Source organism: Nansenia antarctica, assembly GCF_963989245.1.
Source record: "Nansenia antarctica genome assembly, chromosome: 6".
Lineage (NCBI taxonomy): Eukaryota > Metazoa > Chordata > Actinopteri > Argentiniformes > Microstomatidae > Nansenia > Nansenia antarctica.
In genome coordinates, this window is record NC_137676.1 from 8,695,678 (window position 1) to 8,713,809 (window position 18,132).

The 18,132-nt window shown below is 44.2% G+C and overlaps 1 protein-coding gene across 1 annotated transcript in view; it reads right to left on the reverse strand.

The window, feature by feature from the left end:
• Positions 1-770: 770 nt before the first annotated feature.
• The window catches only part of itchb (itchy E3 ubiquitin protein ligase b), a 19,417-nt gene continuing 2,055 nt past the window's right edge, over positions 771-18,132 (reverse strand). The window contains exons 2-23 of the mRNA XM_080534158.1: positions 16,435-16,527; positions 15,647-15,788; positions 14,281-14,405; positions 13,397-13,577; positions 12,793-12,977; positions 12,248-12,485; positions 11,921-12,016; positions 11,334-11,508; positions 10,969-11,038; positions 10,442-10,526; positions 10,133-10,261; positions 8,496-8,568; positions 8,209-8,280; positions 7,848-7,936; positions 7,166-7,325; positions 6,721-6,854; positions 6,172-6,312; positions 5,753-5,873; positions 5,320-5,424; positions 4,644-4,740; positions 3,558-3,630; positions 771-3,201 (exon numbers count right to left, since the gene is read on the reverse strand). Of these exons, the coding sequence (XP_080390284.1) occupies positions 3,102-3,201; positions 3,558-3,630; positions 4,644-4,740; positions 5,320-5,424; positions 5,753-5,873; positions 6,172-6,312; positions 6,721-6,854; positions 7,166-7,325; positions 7,848-7,936; positions 8,209-8,280; positions 8,496-8,568; positions 10,133-10,261; positions 10,442-10,526; positions 10,969-11,038; positions 11,334-11,508; positions 11,921-12,016; positions 12,248-12,485; positions 12,793-12,977; positions 13,397-13,577; positions 14,281-14,405; positions 15,647-15,788; positions 16,435-16,504 (2,661 nt within the window). The 5' untranslated portion in view covers positions 16,505-16,527 and the 3' untranslated portion in view covers positions 771-3,101. The remainder of the gene's footprint in view (positions 3,202-3,557; positions 3,631-4,643; positions 4,741-5,319; positions 5,425-5,752; positions 5,874-6,171; positions 6,313-6,720; positions 6,855-7,165; positions 7,326-7,847; positions 7,937-8,208; positions 8,281-8,495; positions 8,569-10,132; positions 10,262-10,441; positions 10,527-10,968; positions 11,039-11,333; positions 11,509-11,920; positions 12,017-12,247; positions 12,486-12,792; positions 12,978-13,396; positions 13,578-14,280; positions 14,406-15,646; positions 15,789-16,434; positions 16,528-18,132) is intronic.

Sequence of the window (18,132 nt, forward strand, 5' to 3'; positions counted from 1 at the left end):
TCATGTTCAGACACGACCCCTACCAGAGACATAACTAACGAAGGGTTCTGCAAACCTAGCGATAGAATGCCATGTTGGCAACTGGGTTGACCTACTTTTGTTTTACATTAAAACGTTGAAGCTTAGCACTTTTCCCTTTCACTGTGATGATTATGTACCTCGTCCATACCTATGACCCAGGGGAGGCAAAAATCTGAGGACGGGCTCATTGTAATGCATGGGATGGAATGGAATGGTGTCAAACACGTGTGACCCCCATCCTCCCATTTGAGTCAGGCAGTGTATGATACCATTCCTCATTTCGTTCCATGCATTACAATGAGCCCGTCCTCCGATTTCTTCCTCCACTAGCCTCCCCTGCAATGACCAAACTCCAGATGATACCAGATAATCACGTGAACAACAGCACTTTGAGACATAGAATTTCATGTCTGTGTTTGTTATTTAACTTGACTCATCATTCCTGGCTGTACCTTATTGAGACATAAATGATGAAGAATATATGTATTAAAGTTGGCATGCACCTAATACTGTTTGATAAATGCAATATGACAATGAATTATCCCCAAGTATTGGGAAATTACAGGAAAATGTATGTGGACATGATGATGATATGATGTAAAGCAGTGTCATTCATTCTCATTCTCCATGATTGTAATTAAAGATACATTATTTGAATCCTTGTGTTAGTGACTATAAAGGGTCTTCCAGAATTCACTTTCACACCAGAAACATTCATTTCAAAGGACAAGAACACTCACCAATCCATAGATTAAATTTATTTCGCAGCACATTTTTTACACAAATTCTTCATGTACATATATAAATCAAAACAGGGAAAAAAATCTTTTTTTCCGCACCATAAACCCCTTATTACTAAAATCTTCCTCTTATTTGAAAAAGGAAATTAATCATTTAATTATTAACACCATTTACAACATATGTTCATGTACAGGGAGAAGTAGTTTAGTTGCATAAGGATCAATCTGGAGACAAAAATTAAAAGGAGCTGAGTGCTTGTGTATATTTGCAGTGGGTCATAAATTATCATATGTATTTACACTTCACTTTCCTGGGATTTCAATTCATGATCTTGACCCAGAATAGGACGATGAAAGATCAGACGAGATCCATTAGGACTAATTCCCACTGCTGCGGTGTTGCCTTCACAGTATAGTGTTTCTCAATGCTAAGCTACTGTACGGCTTTCCTCCTCGAAGGAGAACCAATACATGAGAGCTGACTAGATCAGTTTGCTTGAGCCTTCCTGGAGAGCCAGATGGGTTTGTGCTTCTGGGACGAGTCCACTGGTTCCATTGTGCCAGGCAAACTCAATCAAACACAGATCAAGTAGTCAAAATGATTTCCAACACCACCTGCACCCAGGCCTGGTGGAGAAACACTAAGCTACTGTACAGCACACGATGTCTGATCCAGTCTGATCCAGTGAGGACCCAGAAGGGCCCAGATATTTTCCCCCCAAATTAAAAACATCTCCCATCAATATAAAATGGACACAACATAAAACCAAGTTAAAAATCTCCCCAGATTCACCTCAAGGCTACATATAGAGCTCGTTAGTCTCCTCAGGCACAACCTCGGCACACAGGAGCCCCTTACAGACCATCGCTCTACGTCCGATCGCGCGAGTGTGTGCTCGCGCTGGAGAAGAGCGAAAGCGGACTCAACAATTTCATCAAGTGTGCTGAACTCATTTAGTGCTGAGGGTGAATAAAGTCGCCCAAAATGTAAACATTCTAGAGTACCACGGGTGGCTTAATTGACCAGAAATTTATAAATTATGGTGCTTTGTTTTCTAGCCAATCAAAAATGTTGTTGCTAGGTAAATACCACATAAAACACTTGGCACTCTAGATGGTGAGTGTTCGGGAATTCTTTGGCAGTTGGTGAGTTAAATTGAATTGCACTGTTCTTGATCTGATCTGGAGCGATGGCCGGTTAGTGGCTAATGTCACCCTCAGACAACAACTGCAGCATCCCAAGCCAGTATTCTGGACAACCACACATATTTCACACTTCCAGAATACTTTACACAAGATATTACATTTGATGTCCTCACGTCAAGTGTCCTCACGACAGCGCCCTATAAAACTAGGGCTGTATTAGAAGCATGTCCATGTCCTCCTGACTGTCGAGCGGGCGGGTGTACCATAAAGGGGGCCGCAAAGTCCCTCACAATCTTCTAGTGATTCACAGATAAACGCAACGAGGCTTGGAACAGAGTCCCCCGTGTCCTAAATCGCCCTCTAGCTCCTACACCCGATGCACTTGTGTAGACCTGAGAGCATTCGACAAGTGTAACCAATATGGCAGAAATGTCACTTGGCCTAACAGAGAGCCAAAATAGAGATACAACCATCTTGCCTTTACCTATCCAAGTCTACACTCAGGTCTATGGTAGTGGAGGCTGCTAAAGGTAAAAATCAGCGGAAGGGCTCATTGTGATGCATGGAATGGAATGAGGAATGATATCGCGTGTTTGATACCACTCCTCATTCCATTTCATGCATTACAATGAGCCTGTCTTCTGATTTCTGCCTCCACCTGCCTCCCCTGGTACGGTAGGGGTTAGTGCATAAGGGTTAGGGTTTAGAGGTTAGTGCGTAGGGGTTGATTTGGGATTCAGGGTTTCTCTGTAGTGTTCTGAAGCATGAACACCCTCTCAATCTAGTCATTGTCTGTCTGACCAATCCACTTACATGTCGTCTGTTTAATGAAGTTCTTCTTCATGTTCTTGAGAGTAAAGCGTCAGGATACAGACGTAGTGGTGGAGGCAAAAGATGATGGGATAGATGATGTCATAGAGGGTGGGATTTCCAGCTGTCATGCATAATGTTGGGGACATTCTGAGAGACTGGAGGAGCAGCTTCCTGTTCGGGGTAAAGACTCCAGTTCCCATCAGGCCTTGTGGGTTGGAGCATCCATCCATCCATCCATCGATTGAAGAGATCATCTTTAAGACCCAGCTCGCTCACTCACTCACTCTCTTTCTCACTCACTCTCTTTCCACACACACACACACACACACACACACACACACACACACACACGTCCTTGTGTGTCCTTCCTCCTTCTCTTCATCACTCCTGTCCAAAGCCCTCGGTCTCTTCAATAGCAAACATCAACTTCTCCTTCAGCTGCTCATAGCTCTTGTAAGGAGGCAGATCCAACCGGTTAAAGCTAGAAAAAGGAGAGAAAGAGAGGAAAGAGAGATACAGGAGAGAGAAGAGAGAGAAGAGAGACAGGAGGACAGAGAGAGATTAGCTAATAAAACCCACCAGTGTGAGTTTCTTGAAAAGCTTCATAGGAGTAGGATCATCTTTGCTCGATGATCAGCAATGGATGTGAAATTACCATATTGGTACAGTTTTATCCTTACACCAGTGTAGAATAGATCCCTGGGGAGGCTGGTGGAGGTTGAAATCGGAGGACGGCTCATTATAATGTATGACATGGAATAAGGAATGGTATCAAAAAGTACAATGAGCCCGTCCTCCGATATCTACCTCCACCTGCCTCCCCTGATAGATACTCACCAAGTGTGACTCCTGGGGAGCCAGTTCTCCTTCCCCACCTTCTCAATGCAGAACTTCTGGGGCCCGTTGCTCCCTGTGAGACAGAATGAGTGTATATAGTTGATTTACCGTACTTACTTAGACAAATGTACTTATTGTAAGTCGCTTTGAATAAAAGTGTTTGCTAAATGACTTATATGTAAATGACCTACTTAGTCCAAAAGTTGCAAAAGAACTGCATGTGAGCACCCTTCAAGGTATATATTCCCACCACAGTCAGAACGACAGAGTCACTACCTATATTCCTCTATAAAACAGACACTGAGAATATGTTCTCCATTTCTCTAGCACTGTGACTGCCATTGGCACTTGTTTTTATTGACAGTTTTACTTAGGATGACTTATGTATCGTTGATTCCCTTAATTTAGAAAAATGTGACGCAGTCTGGTGAAAAGGTCTGCATGTCGGCAATTCTCAAGCTTCTTCTTTTAAACATTTTTTCTTCATATTACGAAAGTTTAAGTGTTGAAGTGGCCACTAACAGTTTTAGGATCACTAAATACTTTAATTGGATTCACTCTATTGTTGTCATCCGGCTTCGTAGGCTACTGGGTTAGTGATACATGGCTTGTAAACAAACTTTTTAGGACGTGTGGAAAGATCAAGGATCATCTATGTATCTAATTATGTGTATTTATGTGGTTTTAGCATGTTGATGTTCTATCAGCATGTCTTGATGTGCTAAACATGCAGTTAGATGTAAGTATATAGCAATGTTTTCTTTTTTGCAGCTAGGTAGCTACCAACACGATAGCTGCGAACGCGTGTTTCGATTTAGAACAACGATTTTCTCCAAGCATATCTTCTTCAACTATTTTCAGATGTCAATGTATGACACATCACTGAAAAATTAAATTACCTTGCCCTACTTGGGGACATTTTCACCAGACCCTGTCACAAATGTACTTATCTTAAGTTACTTTGGAGAAAAGCATCTGCTAAATGACTTCAATGTTAAATATTCCATTCCCAGAGCCAGATGAAGCCTTCTCCTGTCGAATGCTGTTCATCCTCCCGTCTACAGAGGGTGCTGTTCTCCTACTCACCCAGGAGGTCAGCGAAGCCTCCGACAGGCAGCCGACAGGTCCCCGACACAAACTGGAGCAGACGCATCCTCTTCTCGTTGTCCATCTCCTTTATCAGCTGGAGGGGAAAGAGGGGAGTGTAGGTTAATGGGTGGAGGAGTGGATGGATGGATGGATGGATGGGCGAACAAATTAATGAATTGACCTACAATGTACCTACAACTTGAGTCAAGGTGCAGCTAAAAATCTGTTGAACATCAGAAGGAGGCACATCTTTTCCCCATATAAACAGCCTGTCTTTTCTCAAGAGTTTTTCGATGATATTGAAGAAGAATCACACAGTCATTCTTCTGATGTTCACCTGACATTTAACTGCTTAGACAACTCTGAAGTTGTATATGCTTTAAATAGTGTGTTGTATCTTTAAATAGTGTGCTGTATCTGATCACATAGTAGCTCCGGGTGAAGACACGCGTTTGTGTGTGTGATCAATGCAGTTATCCCTTTTGTTCAGCTCAGCTCTGGGACTACATGCTTTTTTTGTTGTCTTTGTACCTCACATTTTGCAAACCCATTACATATTTAGCATTCTATTTTTGGTCTCTCTCTCTATTTGGCTACTCTCTATATATTTGTTATAGTCAGCCCCATCTAGACCCTTTTTGGCTTCCATTTTGTGATAGTTGCAACCACTGACCTGCCAGAACCAGAGGATCTGTTTGCTGCTGCGGGCGTAGTGTCTGTAGATGGTGTTCCTCTGCCAGTCAGCCAGGTCGATCTCCTGCATCCCACACAGCATCACCTACAGAGAGGGGGCAGGGACAGACTCAGTGGAACATAGGACCAACAGCCTACAGCTGTCATCCTACCTGTGTATGTGTGTATGTGTGTGTGCGTGTCTCTTTATCCCATGACTCCATTGATGGAAAACTTTAAATAACGTACGGTCTTGAAATATGGTGGAAACTCCTTTTCCCTTGATTAGGCCTAAATCCCTGAGTGTGTGTGTGTGTGTGTGTGTGTGTGTGTGTGTGTTACTACTGTGTATTACTACCATTACACACTTTGTTAAAAGAAGAGGGAGAACAGACAGAGTTGGGCCTCGATAAGAAAGTCAAACTAGGTCGTACCTCCAGTTCTTTGGCGTCAAAATACTGCAGGTACTGCTGAGGGAGGACCTCGTTGAAGCCCTCGAAGAAGGCCTGAGTCTGCTCCTCCACTCCTCGGGACAGCCTCCACTCTGCTACCAGCCTGGAGACACACAGACAGCAGACACAGGCCTCAGATACAGCACCATGTTTCCCTTATCCTTGTGTAGACGCGTCTTTAACCTGCCTAATACTTTTTGGGCTAACATGGCAACCCTGGATGCAGATATAGGGGCTTCTGGAGAAAAAAAAAAACAGACAGACAGACCTGATGTACTCCTTCTTGTACTCCTCCGTGACCAGGACAGACAGCTATAACAGGGACGGAGGGACAGACAGACAGCTATGACAGACACACAGACAGACAGACAGCTATAACAGGGACAGACAGACAGACAGACCTGATGTACTCCTCCTTGTTCTCCTCCGTGACCAGGAGGTCTCCTCCATCAGGTTTCAGCTCGTGGGTGGTGATCTCCCCCAGGATCTCCTTGTCCACAGAGAAGAACATCTCCAGACCACACTCCTCCAGGTTGTTCTCTCTGAGGAACACACACAACAAATATATAGGTAAACAGACATACAGTAGGTAAATAACAACACACTCCTCCTGAAGTTGTTCTCCCTGGAGACAACAAGACAACACGTATAGATATACAATGGTAAACAAACATGGGTAAACAATAATACTCTGTGCTGAAGAAGGCAGACACACTTTCACAGTGACTATGCTGATTATGCATTAAACCATCATTTATTTTTGGTGGCCCTATTATTTACTTATTGGATCAACCCTAGGGTACACAGCACCCAAAGACACATTAATCAACATTGAACTTAATTTAGAGTCAAGCATGTCTTTTCCTTAATTTGAAACAATAACACTCCCCTCAATATTGTTCTCCCTGAGGTAAACAACACATATAGACTATCCCAGGACGCAGACTCACTTGATCCAGATGAGAGAGTTGTAGAACTCTGGGTCAATGGACTCCAGGTCCTTCAGAGCCCAGGGCTTGTTGAGAATGCGTTTGTAGAAGGGCAGAGAGAAGCCTGTGTCTATGAACTTCCCATGGAAAAGAGCCTGGGAGAGAAAGAAAGAAGGTAGGAAGGAAAGAAAGAAAAAAAGAAAGAAAGGAGACATCTCAGATCCGCCAATGCCTTTTTAATTATTGCTGAGAATTGGTGTTCATTGAATTGAAAATGCCAAAGCATCTCTGCACTAGCAACTGAATTGGCAGATCTACTCTGTTTTTAAACTCCTGAAGGTCCGGTTAGTCTAGGAGTAGGCTTAATGTGGGTCCAGGAAACCATCCCCCAAGACTTGACAAGATGAGATCATGATCTGACATTAAAAAATGTAAAACGTTCAATGTATTGTCAAAAACCAGTTACCATGGCGATGAAGCGTCCAATGAACTTGAAGTACTTGAGGTGATCAGGGTTGATGTAGGAGGCAGGGTTTATTTGGAGACAGTAGTTGTCCTTCCCAGCGTACTCAAACAGACAGTACATGGGGTTCAAAACCTCATGAGACAACAGGAAAAACCACTCCCTGAAGGAGAGGACAGACCAGGCATTACCAATACATACCATATCGCCTAATGCCGTACCAGACATTACTAATCTATACCAGCACTCAAACAGAGAGCACATGAAGTGGAAAAAAATCACTCTCTGCACATGAAATACAGACACAGAACATCAAAAATCACATCATATCATCCACAATCACACACACACACCCACAAACACACTAACGCACACATTTATCAGAATGCCAAACCTCTGCCATCAATTAAACAAATCCCATACCTCAGCAGGTACTGTTAGATAGGCGTTGACTACATTAACCCACTAACTGCCAAAGGATTCCAGAATACCCACCACATAGAGTGCCATGTGTTTTACGCGTCATTTACCTAGCAACAATACTTTGATTGGCTACAAAATGAAGCATCATTATTTATACATTTTTGGTGAATAGTCACTCTTGGATGGACCCTAGAATGTTGACAATTTGGGCAACTTTATTCACTCTTAGCACTAAATGAGTTAAGAGTTAAATGAGTCTTACCTTGCTACCCCTCCATAGTCGAGGCCTTCTTCTCCAGGGAATATAATCCATAGTCTCCTGCGGAGGTCCTGTGCATTGAAACTCATGATCTAGAAGGGATATTAGGATTAGAATAGCCTTGTATCATAAACTACGTACTGACGCACACATTGGGACATGTATTGTCAGGATCTAGAACAGAGATTATGGTTAGTCAGTCTACTAGTGTCATAATCTACATAGTGATGCACACATTGAGACATTTATTCTCATGATCTGGACCAGTATAGATAGTATAGTATCATAGTACACTGTATACTGACACACACATTGGAACATGAATTCTCAGTGTGATTGACTAATAGAGACTATGTTGACTTACTTGCTGGAACGAGTCTTCAAACAGGGTTTTGCGAGTGACCGTGATCTTGATGTGCTGGGGCATCGACAATTGCTGGATATGAACAAATATAATTATTCTTCAAACAGGCCAAAAAACATAGCTGCCACTATTTTCATTTAATAAACATGTACATCTTTGTTGATCACAAAAACAAAGATGAGGTCAATGTTTCAACCATTCAAAATCTTAATAAGGTTGTTATTGTTTAAGTCAAGACGGTTATCTACGGTATACTCCCTTTCAAGATCAGTCATGGTGACACGCACCTGGCACCAGAATCTGAAGTACTGGACTTTGGCTTTGAAGTCTCTGACATAGGTGATCTGAGGCCCATTCTCACTGTGAGAGAGGGAGGGAGAGAGAGAGAGGATAGAGAGAGAGGTGGAGATAGTACAGAGAGAGAGAGAGAGAGAGAGAGAGAGAGAGAGAGGTGGAGATAGTACAGAGAGAGAGAGAGAGAGAGAGAGAGAGAGGTTAGAGAGTCACACATTATAAAGTCAACACTGACACTGGTCTTTATGATGACATGTATATCAGCATACAATCGCTGTGTCCCATTGATAAGCCCATGAAATCAACTCATGGCTTGAATAAGGGTTGAAACGCTGAAATGCAGCAGGAGGAACATTAAAAGGAATCCTAATCTTGATTCAACTGTTTAAAATATTTTCCTTCTCAGAAAAGTCTCTGTCAAGATCAGTCAGATAATGCTACATTTTCCAGGTAAAGCAGAAGACGGGTTGGCGCAGAATGAGGTTAAACCTGTTATCTTGAGGAACGAGGCTGAGCCTAGATATGGATAGTAGAGGGTTATATTTAGCAGTGAGTTAAGTTGACAAAACAACCACTTGTCCAATAGATGGGATGATCATGCAGGCACCAACAGTTACACACACAAACCATGTTTACTACAACACTAATAATAATAATAATAATAATAATAATAATAATAATAACCAGTCTGTCAACTCGTGTGTGGCTACTGGCGATTCTTAATACAATAGAGACAACTGTGATCTACTCAACGCTATTAGTCATCTGGGTTGGTCAAGTTGTTGTTGTTGTTGTTGTTGTTGTTGTTGTTGTTGTTGTTGTTGTTGTTGTTGGGATGACAACAGAGTGCTATTATTAGCAACACTTGTATTACTACTGTACCTGTGTGTTTTCTTTGAGTCTGAAATGTATTAGTCTTACCTGCACGTGACATGGCCTAGTCTGGTCTAAACCAGGGTATACAGCTCCTGCTGGTTTTCATCCTTGTCTTTTATTTAACCTTTATTTAACCAGGGGGGTATACCATTAACGTTGCTAAAGGAAAATCCAGGCTTATTCTGAAAAGTCTCACGAGACTTATAAAAGAATCCAGGCTTATTTTGATAAATCTCACAAGACTTATAAGCCTGGATGTTCCTTTAGCAACATTGATGGAATACCCCCCACGTACAGTAAGACTCACCTCTTTAAGTAAGACTCAAGTGGAGCTGATCTTTTGTATGTATGTTTACCTAGAAACAAGGTGTGTTCACTCTGCAGTTTATCAGAGGGATCTAATTTCATGTAGAAACACAAACAGATAGATGTCAGGATTGGATGTCTAAGTTGTACAGCCCTGGTCTAAACCATGGGCTCAGGACAGCTTGTTGAGGCATCTGAGAGGCGGGAAGTACAGTGAGGATTTCCCAGTGCGAGTGTCTATGTAGGTAGTGGCTCTCCTGGTGTGTGTGTGTGTGTGTGTGTGTGTATTGTTGCTAGGTAAATACCACATTACACACTTTGCACTCTAGGTGGTGAGTGTTCCGGAATTATTTGGCAGTTAGTGAGTTAAGGATGAAAAGCGTTTGTGTTTGTTTGTGTGTGTGTGTGTGTGTGTGTGTGTGTGTGTGTGTGTGTGCCAATGACTCACAGTGAGGATTTCCCAGTGCGAGGGTCTATGTAGGTAGTGGCTCTCCTGTTGTGGTCTACGAAGTAGGGGATGCCGTCCACCGTGAACCTCATCTCCCAGCCCTCTGGCAGGGGCTTCTCATTCAGCAGCCTGGAGGGAGACACAGACAGATTAACACAGGGGTGCCCAAACTTGGGGCTTAACCAACCCTAACCCATGTGGGGTCTCATTCAGACAGAAACCTCAACAAAGACACTAGGTCCCAGGCTCTCTGCAGACACTAGGACACCCGTTGTCACCAATAAGGCTGTGTGTAGATGAATCTCTCACCCCTGAGTGCGTGGGTCCTCCCACTGTGTGTCCCTCGTGGGGTGATGTACAAAGTAGACTCTCCCATTGCTGTCAGTTCTCTTCTCTGAGAACACAAACAGCATAACATGTAGAATGGTTAACGAAACATTTTAAATTAGAAGGCATTAACGCAGAATCAACAATTAATTAAAATGAATACAAAATCTAACAAAAAAACATTAACTGTATTCAACCAGATACATAGAACTTGATTCCATAAAATATATTTGTTAGGAATGTAACAAAATGCAAAAAGAGGGAGCGCTGCACTGGCATCCAGTATGACGACATAGGTGCTGATGGGAGAACAATGTATAACTTATTGCGACTCGGTGAAGTTGCAGTTGTAAAAAAGCACAACTTCAAAAGAATCCAAAGCTCTCTCCCTTGTGGAACATTTTTAAAGCCTTTATTTTAGCGGCTACTGCACAGCAAAGTAAAAAATTAATCACACCTTTGGCATTATATAACCCTGATGTTTTGTGAGGTTCTGAGAGAGATCTTACCCCATCCGTGTGGCATCGGACCCAGTGGATCAAACTCCTTGTTCGGTGTGGCTGGGACCTGGTCCTGGAGCTGAACAGAACACAGGAGAACAACAGATCCAACAATCACATGTATTTCTATAGCGGTTTTAACAAAGACAATTGTCTCAATGTGCTTCACAACAAGGACAATATTAACAATAAACACAATACAAACAATATGACCTAACACCGAACCATAGACCCCCAAAAAGCAGATCCAATGAGTGAATGAATGGATTTATTTGAATGGATTTTCACATGTCATGCCACAAGCGTGGGTTATCCTACATGGGATCATACACCATGCAAACCAAAAACAGACCCGTGTGTGTAACATCACTCACCCCAAAGATGAACCTCTGGTTGAACTGCTGCATGTGGCCCTGCAGCTGGCTCCGTTGGTGCTGCCACTGCTCGTAGTTACGCACCGTCTCCATCGTGGGGCGCTGCCACGTGGTTGTCCTGGTGATGTGGTCCACGAAGTACACCCGGCCCATGGGGTCCACACGACGCTCCCACCTAGACACAGACAACATAGGGTTAACTTCTGACCCCTAACCTTAACCCTAACCGTGCCCATGGGGTCCACATGACACTACCACCTAGATAACATAGGGTTAACCTCTGACCTTGACCCCTAACCCTGCCCATGGGGTCGGCAAGACTCTCCCACCTAGACAGACAATACAGGGTTAACCTCTGACTTTAACCGTGCCCTCTCACCCTAGCCTTAACCTCTAACCCTAGCCATGTTATTTTGTTTTTTAAAAGAAACTCCTGACACATAGCTATTGGCTTTACCTCGCATCAATCATCTCCTACAGAACATTTCGCGTTAGGGTCTGGGTCAGAGCTGAGGCATTTTCGGAGCTGCATACTGTACAGGACCAACACAAGGGTAACAGGAGAGGACGTCCAACCATCTACTCACCCAGCAGGTAGAGGGTCTGGCCGTTCCCATGTGGTCTTCTTCTCCACGTGGTCCACGAAGTACAACCTCCCTGTCGCATCCACCCTCTGCTCCCACCTGCATCACACACACACACACACACACACACACACAGACACACACACACACACACACACACACACACACACACACACACACACACACACACACACACAAACACAAACACAAACACGATCAGCTACATGACACACTAAGACAAGAAGATGAGAGGAGAGGAGAAGAGAGAGGAGAGCGTAGAAAAGAGGTGGGGAGGGGAGAGTGCAGCAGGTTAACCCTGCTCATCCTTACCCAGGTGGCAGTGGGCCTGTGTTGACGGCGGGGACCCTGGGGTGTCCGGGGGTGATGCTGGCTGGAGGTCCCACCCCTCCTGCTGCTGCTGCTGCTGCTGCTGCTGCTGCTGGGCCCTGGTCTGGGGGGCCCGAGGTGAACTCTGGGGGGGGTGTCGGGCCAGGGGCTGCCGTACGAATAGGGGTCTCTGAACCTAGACCCTCGCTGCCTTCAGCTGGTATGGAGCCATTGGAGGACGCTGCCAGAACACAAGCCGATGAGAGAACAACAGAGATTGAGAAAGTTGTTTTTCTCCTGGTTTTACTCTCAACCTTGGCTGTAGTTGATTAGCCCAGACCCCTGTTTTTAACAGCCCTACCCACGAGCACTTGATTAGACTTGAAAGTATTGAGATCGGTATAAGGAAGATGGGTCCGACCTACCAGCAGGGGAGGCTGGGGGAGGAAACTCGATGCCTCCAATTCCTGCCTCCACCAGCCTCTCCCCGCCTACCAGAGGGAAAGGTTAAAGGAGCTTTGGGTTACCAGGCTGAGCCACCCACTCACCTGGGGAGGATGTTGGTCTGCGTGGGGTGGGGGGCGGGGGGCGGGAGGGCCTGGGGGGCCGCAGGGGGTTCCTGGAGGCCCCTGCTGACACAAGGGGAGACCCTGTGCCATTCACAGCACGGCCATTCAGAGGGGAAGATCTGTGTTCCAGCCCGTCCACTGAGGGAGAGTTGTCTCTACTCCGCCTGTCACAAAAATTAGCTGTTCACTTTGAAGCACAGACGATAACAATGTTTATTTCATACAGGTAAGTAATAGTCCTTAATAACCAATGGGCTTTGTCAGGAAGAGCCATTTATTCATTCTGTTTTTAAATAAAAGAAGCATTTTTAATCCGTAACACACTAACCACCAAATAATTCCGGAACACTCACCACCTAGTGGGCCAAGTGTCTCATGTGGTATTTACCTAGCGACAATACTTTGATGAAGTATGAAGTACAAAATGAAGTATCATCATTTATGCATTTTTGATGAATAAAAAATGCATTCACTCTCACAACATTTGTTAACTAATAAATCAATTATATAAACTAAGTTGTCCTCTGATGAGGGGTGGTGCTGGGCTTAACAACAACAACAACACTAATGACAACATCCTTACCTGACACCGTTATCCCCGTTGTGATGTGACTCCCCATTGGCTGTCGTCTGGTGGTTGGCCTCTGCAGACGCAAACATCTCGGGGTCCACCTGCATGCCGTCCAGACACACAGACAGGTCCCCCACCACGTCTGTCTGCTCTCTGTCTGAGCTCAACGGCAGTGTCTGCACCACCTCCGAGACTGGGACACACAGGGGACGGGAGCATCGGTTACACCACCACCACAACAAAGACGACAACAACAATCAACAACAACAACAACACGACCAGCAACAACAACGTAAACAACGACAACAACACCACCAGCAGCAACAACGAAAATTACAACAACAACAACAACAACAATCGACCGAGATTGGAGCAAGCATGGGAATAGTTTATTTACAGAACGTAAGTGAAAAACAACTAGAGCTCAAAATTGGTGAAATGTCGCTTTAACTAATTTACTGTTACTATGGTTATTTCACCCAAGCAGGAGACATGTGATCACTACTTAGTCATGCATTGGCTGGGCAAATGACCAGGGACTGAATGGGCACTTTATGAGCAGGCAAGTACTCTGCCTATGATTTGATCATCACACCATCAACACAGGGTGTGTGTGTGTGTGTGTGTGAGAGAGAGAGAGAGAGAGAGAGAGAGAGAGAGAGAGAGAGAGAGAGAGAGAGAGAGAGAGAGAGAGAGAGAGAGAGAGAGAGAGAGAGAGAGAGAGAGAGAGAGAGAGAGAGAGAGAGAGAGAGAGAGAGACACTGTGTGTTTGTGTGTGTGTGTGTGCGCGTGCATACGTGTGTCTGGGGGTTTGGTGTTACATAACAGCGAGAGCTCAGTGACAATGCAGGCCTTCTTCACACACCCAGGGAACACGCAATATGACACAGACTCACTTTTCATGTCGTTGGATCGGAGTGCTTCGCTGACCTCCAGCGTGGCGACGCCCATCAACACATCTGACTTCAGGGTCTGGTGACTCCACACACGGAAGACGAGCTTGCTGAACGGAGTGACGATTCTATTAAAGGGATGGAAGAAAAAAAGCAACCAATGAGGAAGCTGGACGAGACACATATAATATAAACAATATGGGTGAAAGCTGGCCTCAGATCAGATTAAGATGTAGTGTACGTTCAGAAGGAGACAAGACAATCCTTATTAGAGGTGTTTAAGGGTCTATGTCATGTGTCCTAATAATAATGTTAATGAAAAACTGGCTATGGCTATAATCTCAAATTGCAATCCTAAAATATTTACATGTTGTTACCATTTAGCAGACACTTTTATCCAAAGCGATTTACAATTAGAGATTACTGGGACAATCTCCCTGGATTAACTTGGGGCTAAGTGCCTGACTCAAGGGCACACTAGTGGTGGTGTTCCCAGTTGGAATTTGAACCAGTCCATCTCACTAGTATCCACTAGGCCACCGCTACCCCTATAGTTGTAGTTAGTCGTCTTCCTAAAATCCTGAACGCTTGCTTGCAGGAGAAGCTGTTTGTTGCAGGAGGTCAGCATACTACACCGTAGCTTACTGCTGTAAAAACACAACACCAAGACACCCTGAAACTAGAGAGGGAGGGACTCTAAATAAAGAAAGGACTGTCGTGGAAGAGTCCCAGCAGGGCTAAATAAAGAAGGGATGTCGCTGTGTGAAGGTGTCGACACTGAATCCCCCTGAGACAGAATCCTCACACACCCTCTTCACATCTGATCCAAGAGAGAGAGAAAATTTCCCTTGACCTGTACTTTCAGAATTCTTTCGATTTTCTTTACATTTTTCTGTCTATTTAAGCACGGACACCGAAAATTAGCCTAAGCTAACGTGTTATGGCGCAATGCACCTGTCTTGTTGAAATGTTAATATGCCTATGTTATTGCATCTGCCCCTACTCAAATAAACACATACATAAATACATATGTGGTGTTTTCATCCAAATCATTGGACATAGGCTAGTAAAGTACACTGAACAACACTGTGTTGGTATTGGAAGACAGAGTTTGCGGGAACTAACCCTGGCACCTTATGATAGTAATTTCCTTGCAAGCTGGTGTGAAAAAAGAGGCTCTGAATTATGAACGTATTGTTCCTTTTTATCAACAACACACTACAGTGATCATTCAAATAGAACACGAAAGAGGCAATCAGCCGCCATGGTACATTGGCATTTTCCCACGGCTGGACTGAAACGCACCTTCTAACCAATCAGATTGCGACGGCTTAGTGGCTTAATGGTTGTACTGTATGACACTGCTTACACTGTGATAGTCTGCTTCCACTTGGGGCTGTGTGTGTTGCTGCATTTCTCTGTCTTCTTGGACTGTCCGTCAACCGACACTTCCACATACGGACTGGGGCCGAACCAGTTCTTCTTGTTCTCCTTCAGTTTCGCTGACAGCACTGAAATGATATCATAAAAGAGAGCGCCATTGTCGGGTCAATTATGAGGTCAAGTTGTTCCAGAGCACCAGCTGTTAGCCACGTATACTCTTTTTATGAGTGTTGTTGACGAAATGTAGTAGTAGTAGTAACACACCACAGCACTACGAAGAGATGGCATGGAAATATGGCTAGCAATAAACAGATTTACTTCCTGTTGACGGCTCTGCTCTGGACTATGCCCTGGTGTACTGCTGACTCGGAGGACGGGCTTGTTGTAATGCATGGAACGGAATGAGGAATGGTATCAAACATGTGACTGCTGAATATAAAAACATGGCTATTCAACCGGTGTCACTACCAAAACAAAGAGATACAGGTAGCCTAGCCTAAACAAAAGAGAATTCAAAAAAGTCTACTGTAGCATGTACTCCAATGGAGGCTGGTGCAGGTAGAAATGAGGATGGGCTCATTGTAATGCATGGAATGGAATAGGCAATGGTATCAAACAAGTTCCTTATTTTATTCCAAGCATCCTCTGATTTCTACCGCCACCAGCCTCCCCTGATGTACTGATGCCATCTTTGGGATTTGCACCATGTTAACAAGCCTACAGGCCTGGACATGAAAATGATTCATGGAAATGACAAGGATCAACACCACTCACCTATTATCTGCAGTTGAGCCTTCATGGGTAATCCATTAGCAGGGCCTGGTTTAGCCACGCTGCAGGCCATGACATAGGGCTGGGGCTGTCTACCTGCAACAAACAAATAAACATAGCATAAGAAAAAACTAATAAACAACACAACCTACCAATCATTCGTGACAGGCCGTGACACACAGAGGCGGCGGTCTATCTGCAACAAACATCAAAAACAAACAACAACCTTGACTTAGGATTGGGGCCGTCTACCTTTAACAAACAAGGAAGCAAACACTCATACTGACTCAATATTTATTTAACCCTTTTAATATTTTCTTGACACTCATAATCATACAAGAACATACATGACCAAGCTCTGCATGTAGCTGATCCGGTTTTATGTGAACCCACAAAAGCGACTAAAACACCTCTCTCCTCTCTCTCTCCAATGGTAATAACATGATTCTGCTAGGAAATAATAGAACAAAGGAGTGCTGCTTGCTAGTAGGACCAGCCACCCTCACTGACTGGGCTCAGAGTGTTCTACTGCGGTTCTAGAAAACTGACTGGCCTAAAGGTGTTCTATAGTGTTCTCCCTGACTGGGCTCAGCGTTCTGCTGTAGTTCTAGAACACTCTGGCTGGCCTTAAAGTGTTCTAGAGCGTTCTAGAGCTCCCTGACTGACCATGTCCTCACTACAAGTAGGTTTGTTAGGCGTCTGTGGGAGTATTAAACAGTCAGCTGTAATGTTGGATACCTGTATTTACTTACATTTCCACATTTTCATTGAATTGTATTGTATTGTATTGCAACACCACCATAGGGAAGGTTAGAGGGACTGAGCCATGAACATTACCTGGGAAGGCTACTTTTACACTGGTGGCCCATGTCAAGATCCTGGCTGAGAGGAACTACATTGGAGTCAGCACCTGCAGCAATAGGGTCCATCTAGCTTTACACCTGGCCGCGGCTTACTGTATAGAGAGACCTCCTATCTTGTGTGCCTATCAAGCATGAGTCATCGTCTGGAGTCAGCTTTAGGATCTAGCCTTACACCTACTATCCAGAGATGACGCTTATCTTATCATGCGGCCGGTCACAGAACCTGTGTGAGAGAACCTGTGCAGCAACAGCTTCATGATAACATGAACTGCAACCAGATACTGAAATGCTGAAGTAGATATGCTTGCTCTCTGGAATACACCGGCGCACAAAGTATCATTGCTGTGGCTAGATGTTATGTTATACTATTGTAGCCTAACATAAGCGGACCTCACTCAGCTATACACCATTTCTAGCCACAACCAAGTATCCTAGTCACATCTGACTGTATGGGGGACACATCCCACGGGTGAGACATCAGGAGTCAATGTCCTCCTCCCTTCTGTTTGCTGGGCCGTGGCTATTAAATAGAAGAACAAAGGTAATGGTAACAGGTAAAGGTAATTTTACTCTGTACCTGTCCTGTACACTGGATGTAATAAAAGCAATTCTGATTCTGTAATGCTTTCATAGAAAGAGGTCTGCTGTGAGGACCAGCCACTCTCTGATGGCAATAAGCCTAGTCTTTATGGCTACCACAAGATACTAATACGACATGATGATTATAAGATGCCACTAGTGCCTCGGGACTATCGAGTGTCCCTCATTGTGGCTGGCTGTGCATTATACATCCTCCAGTCTTATCTGCTTATCCTCATGCACATTAGAAAGCTCTGGA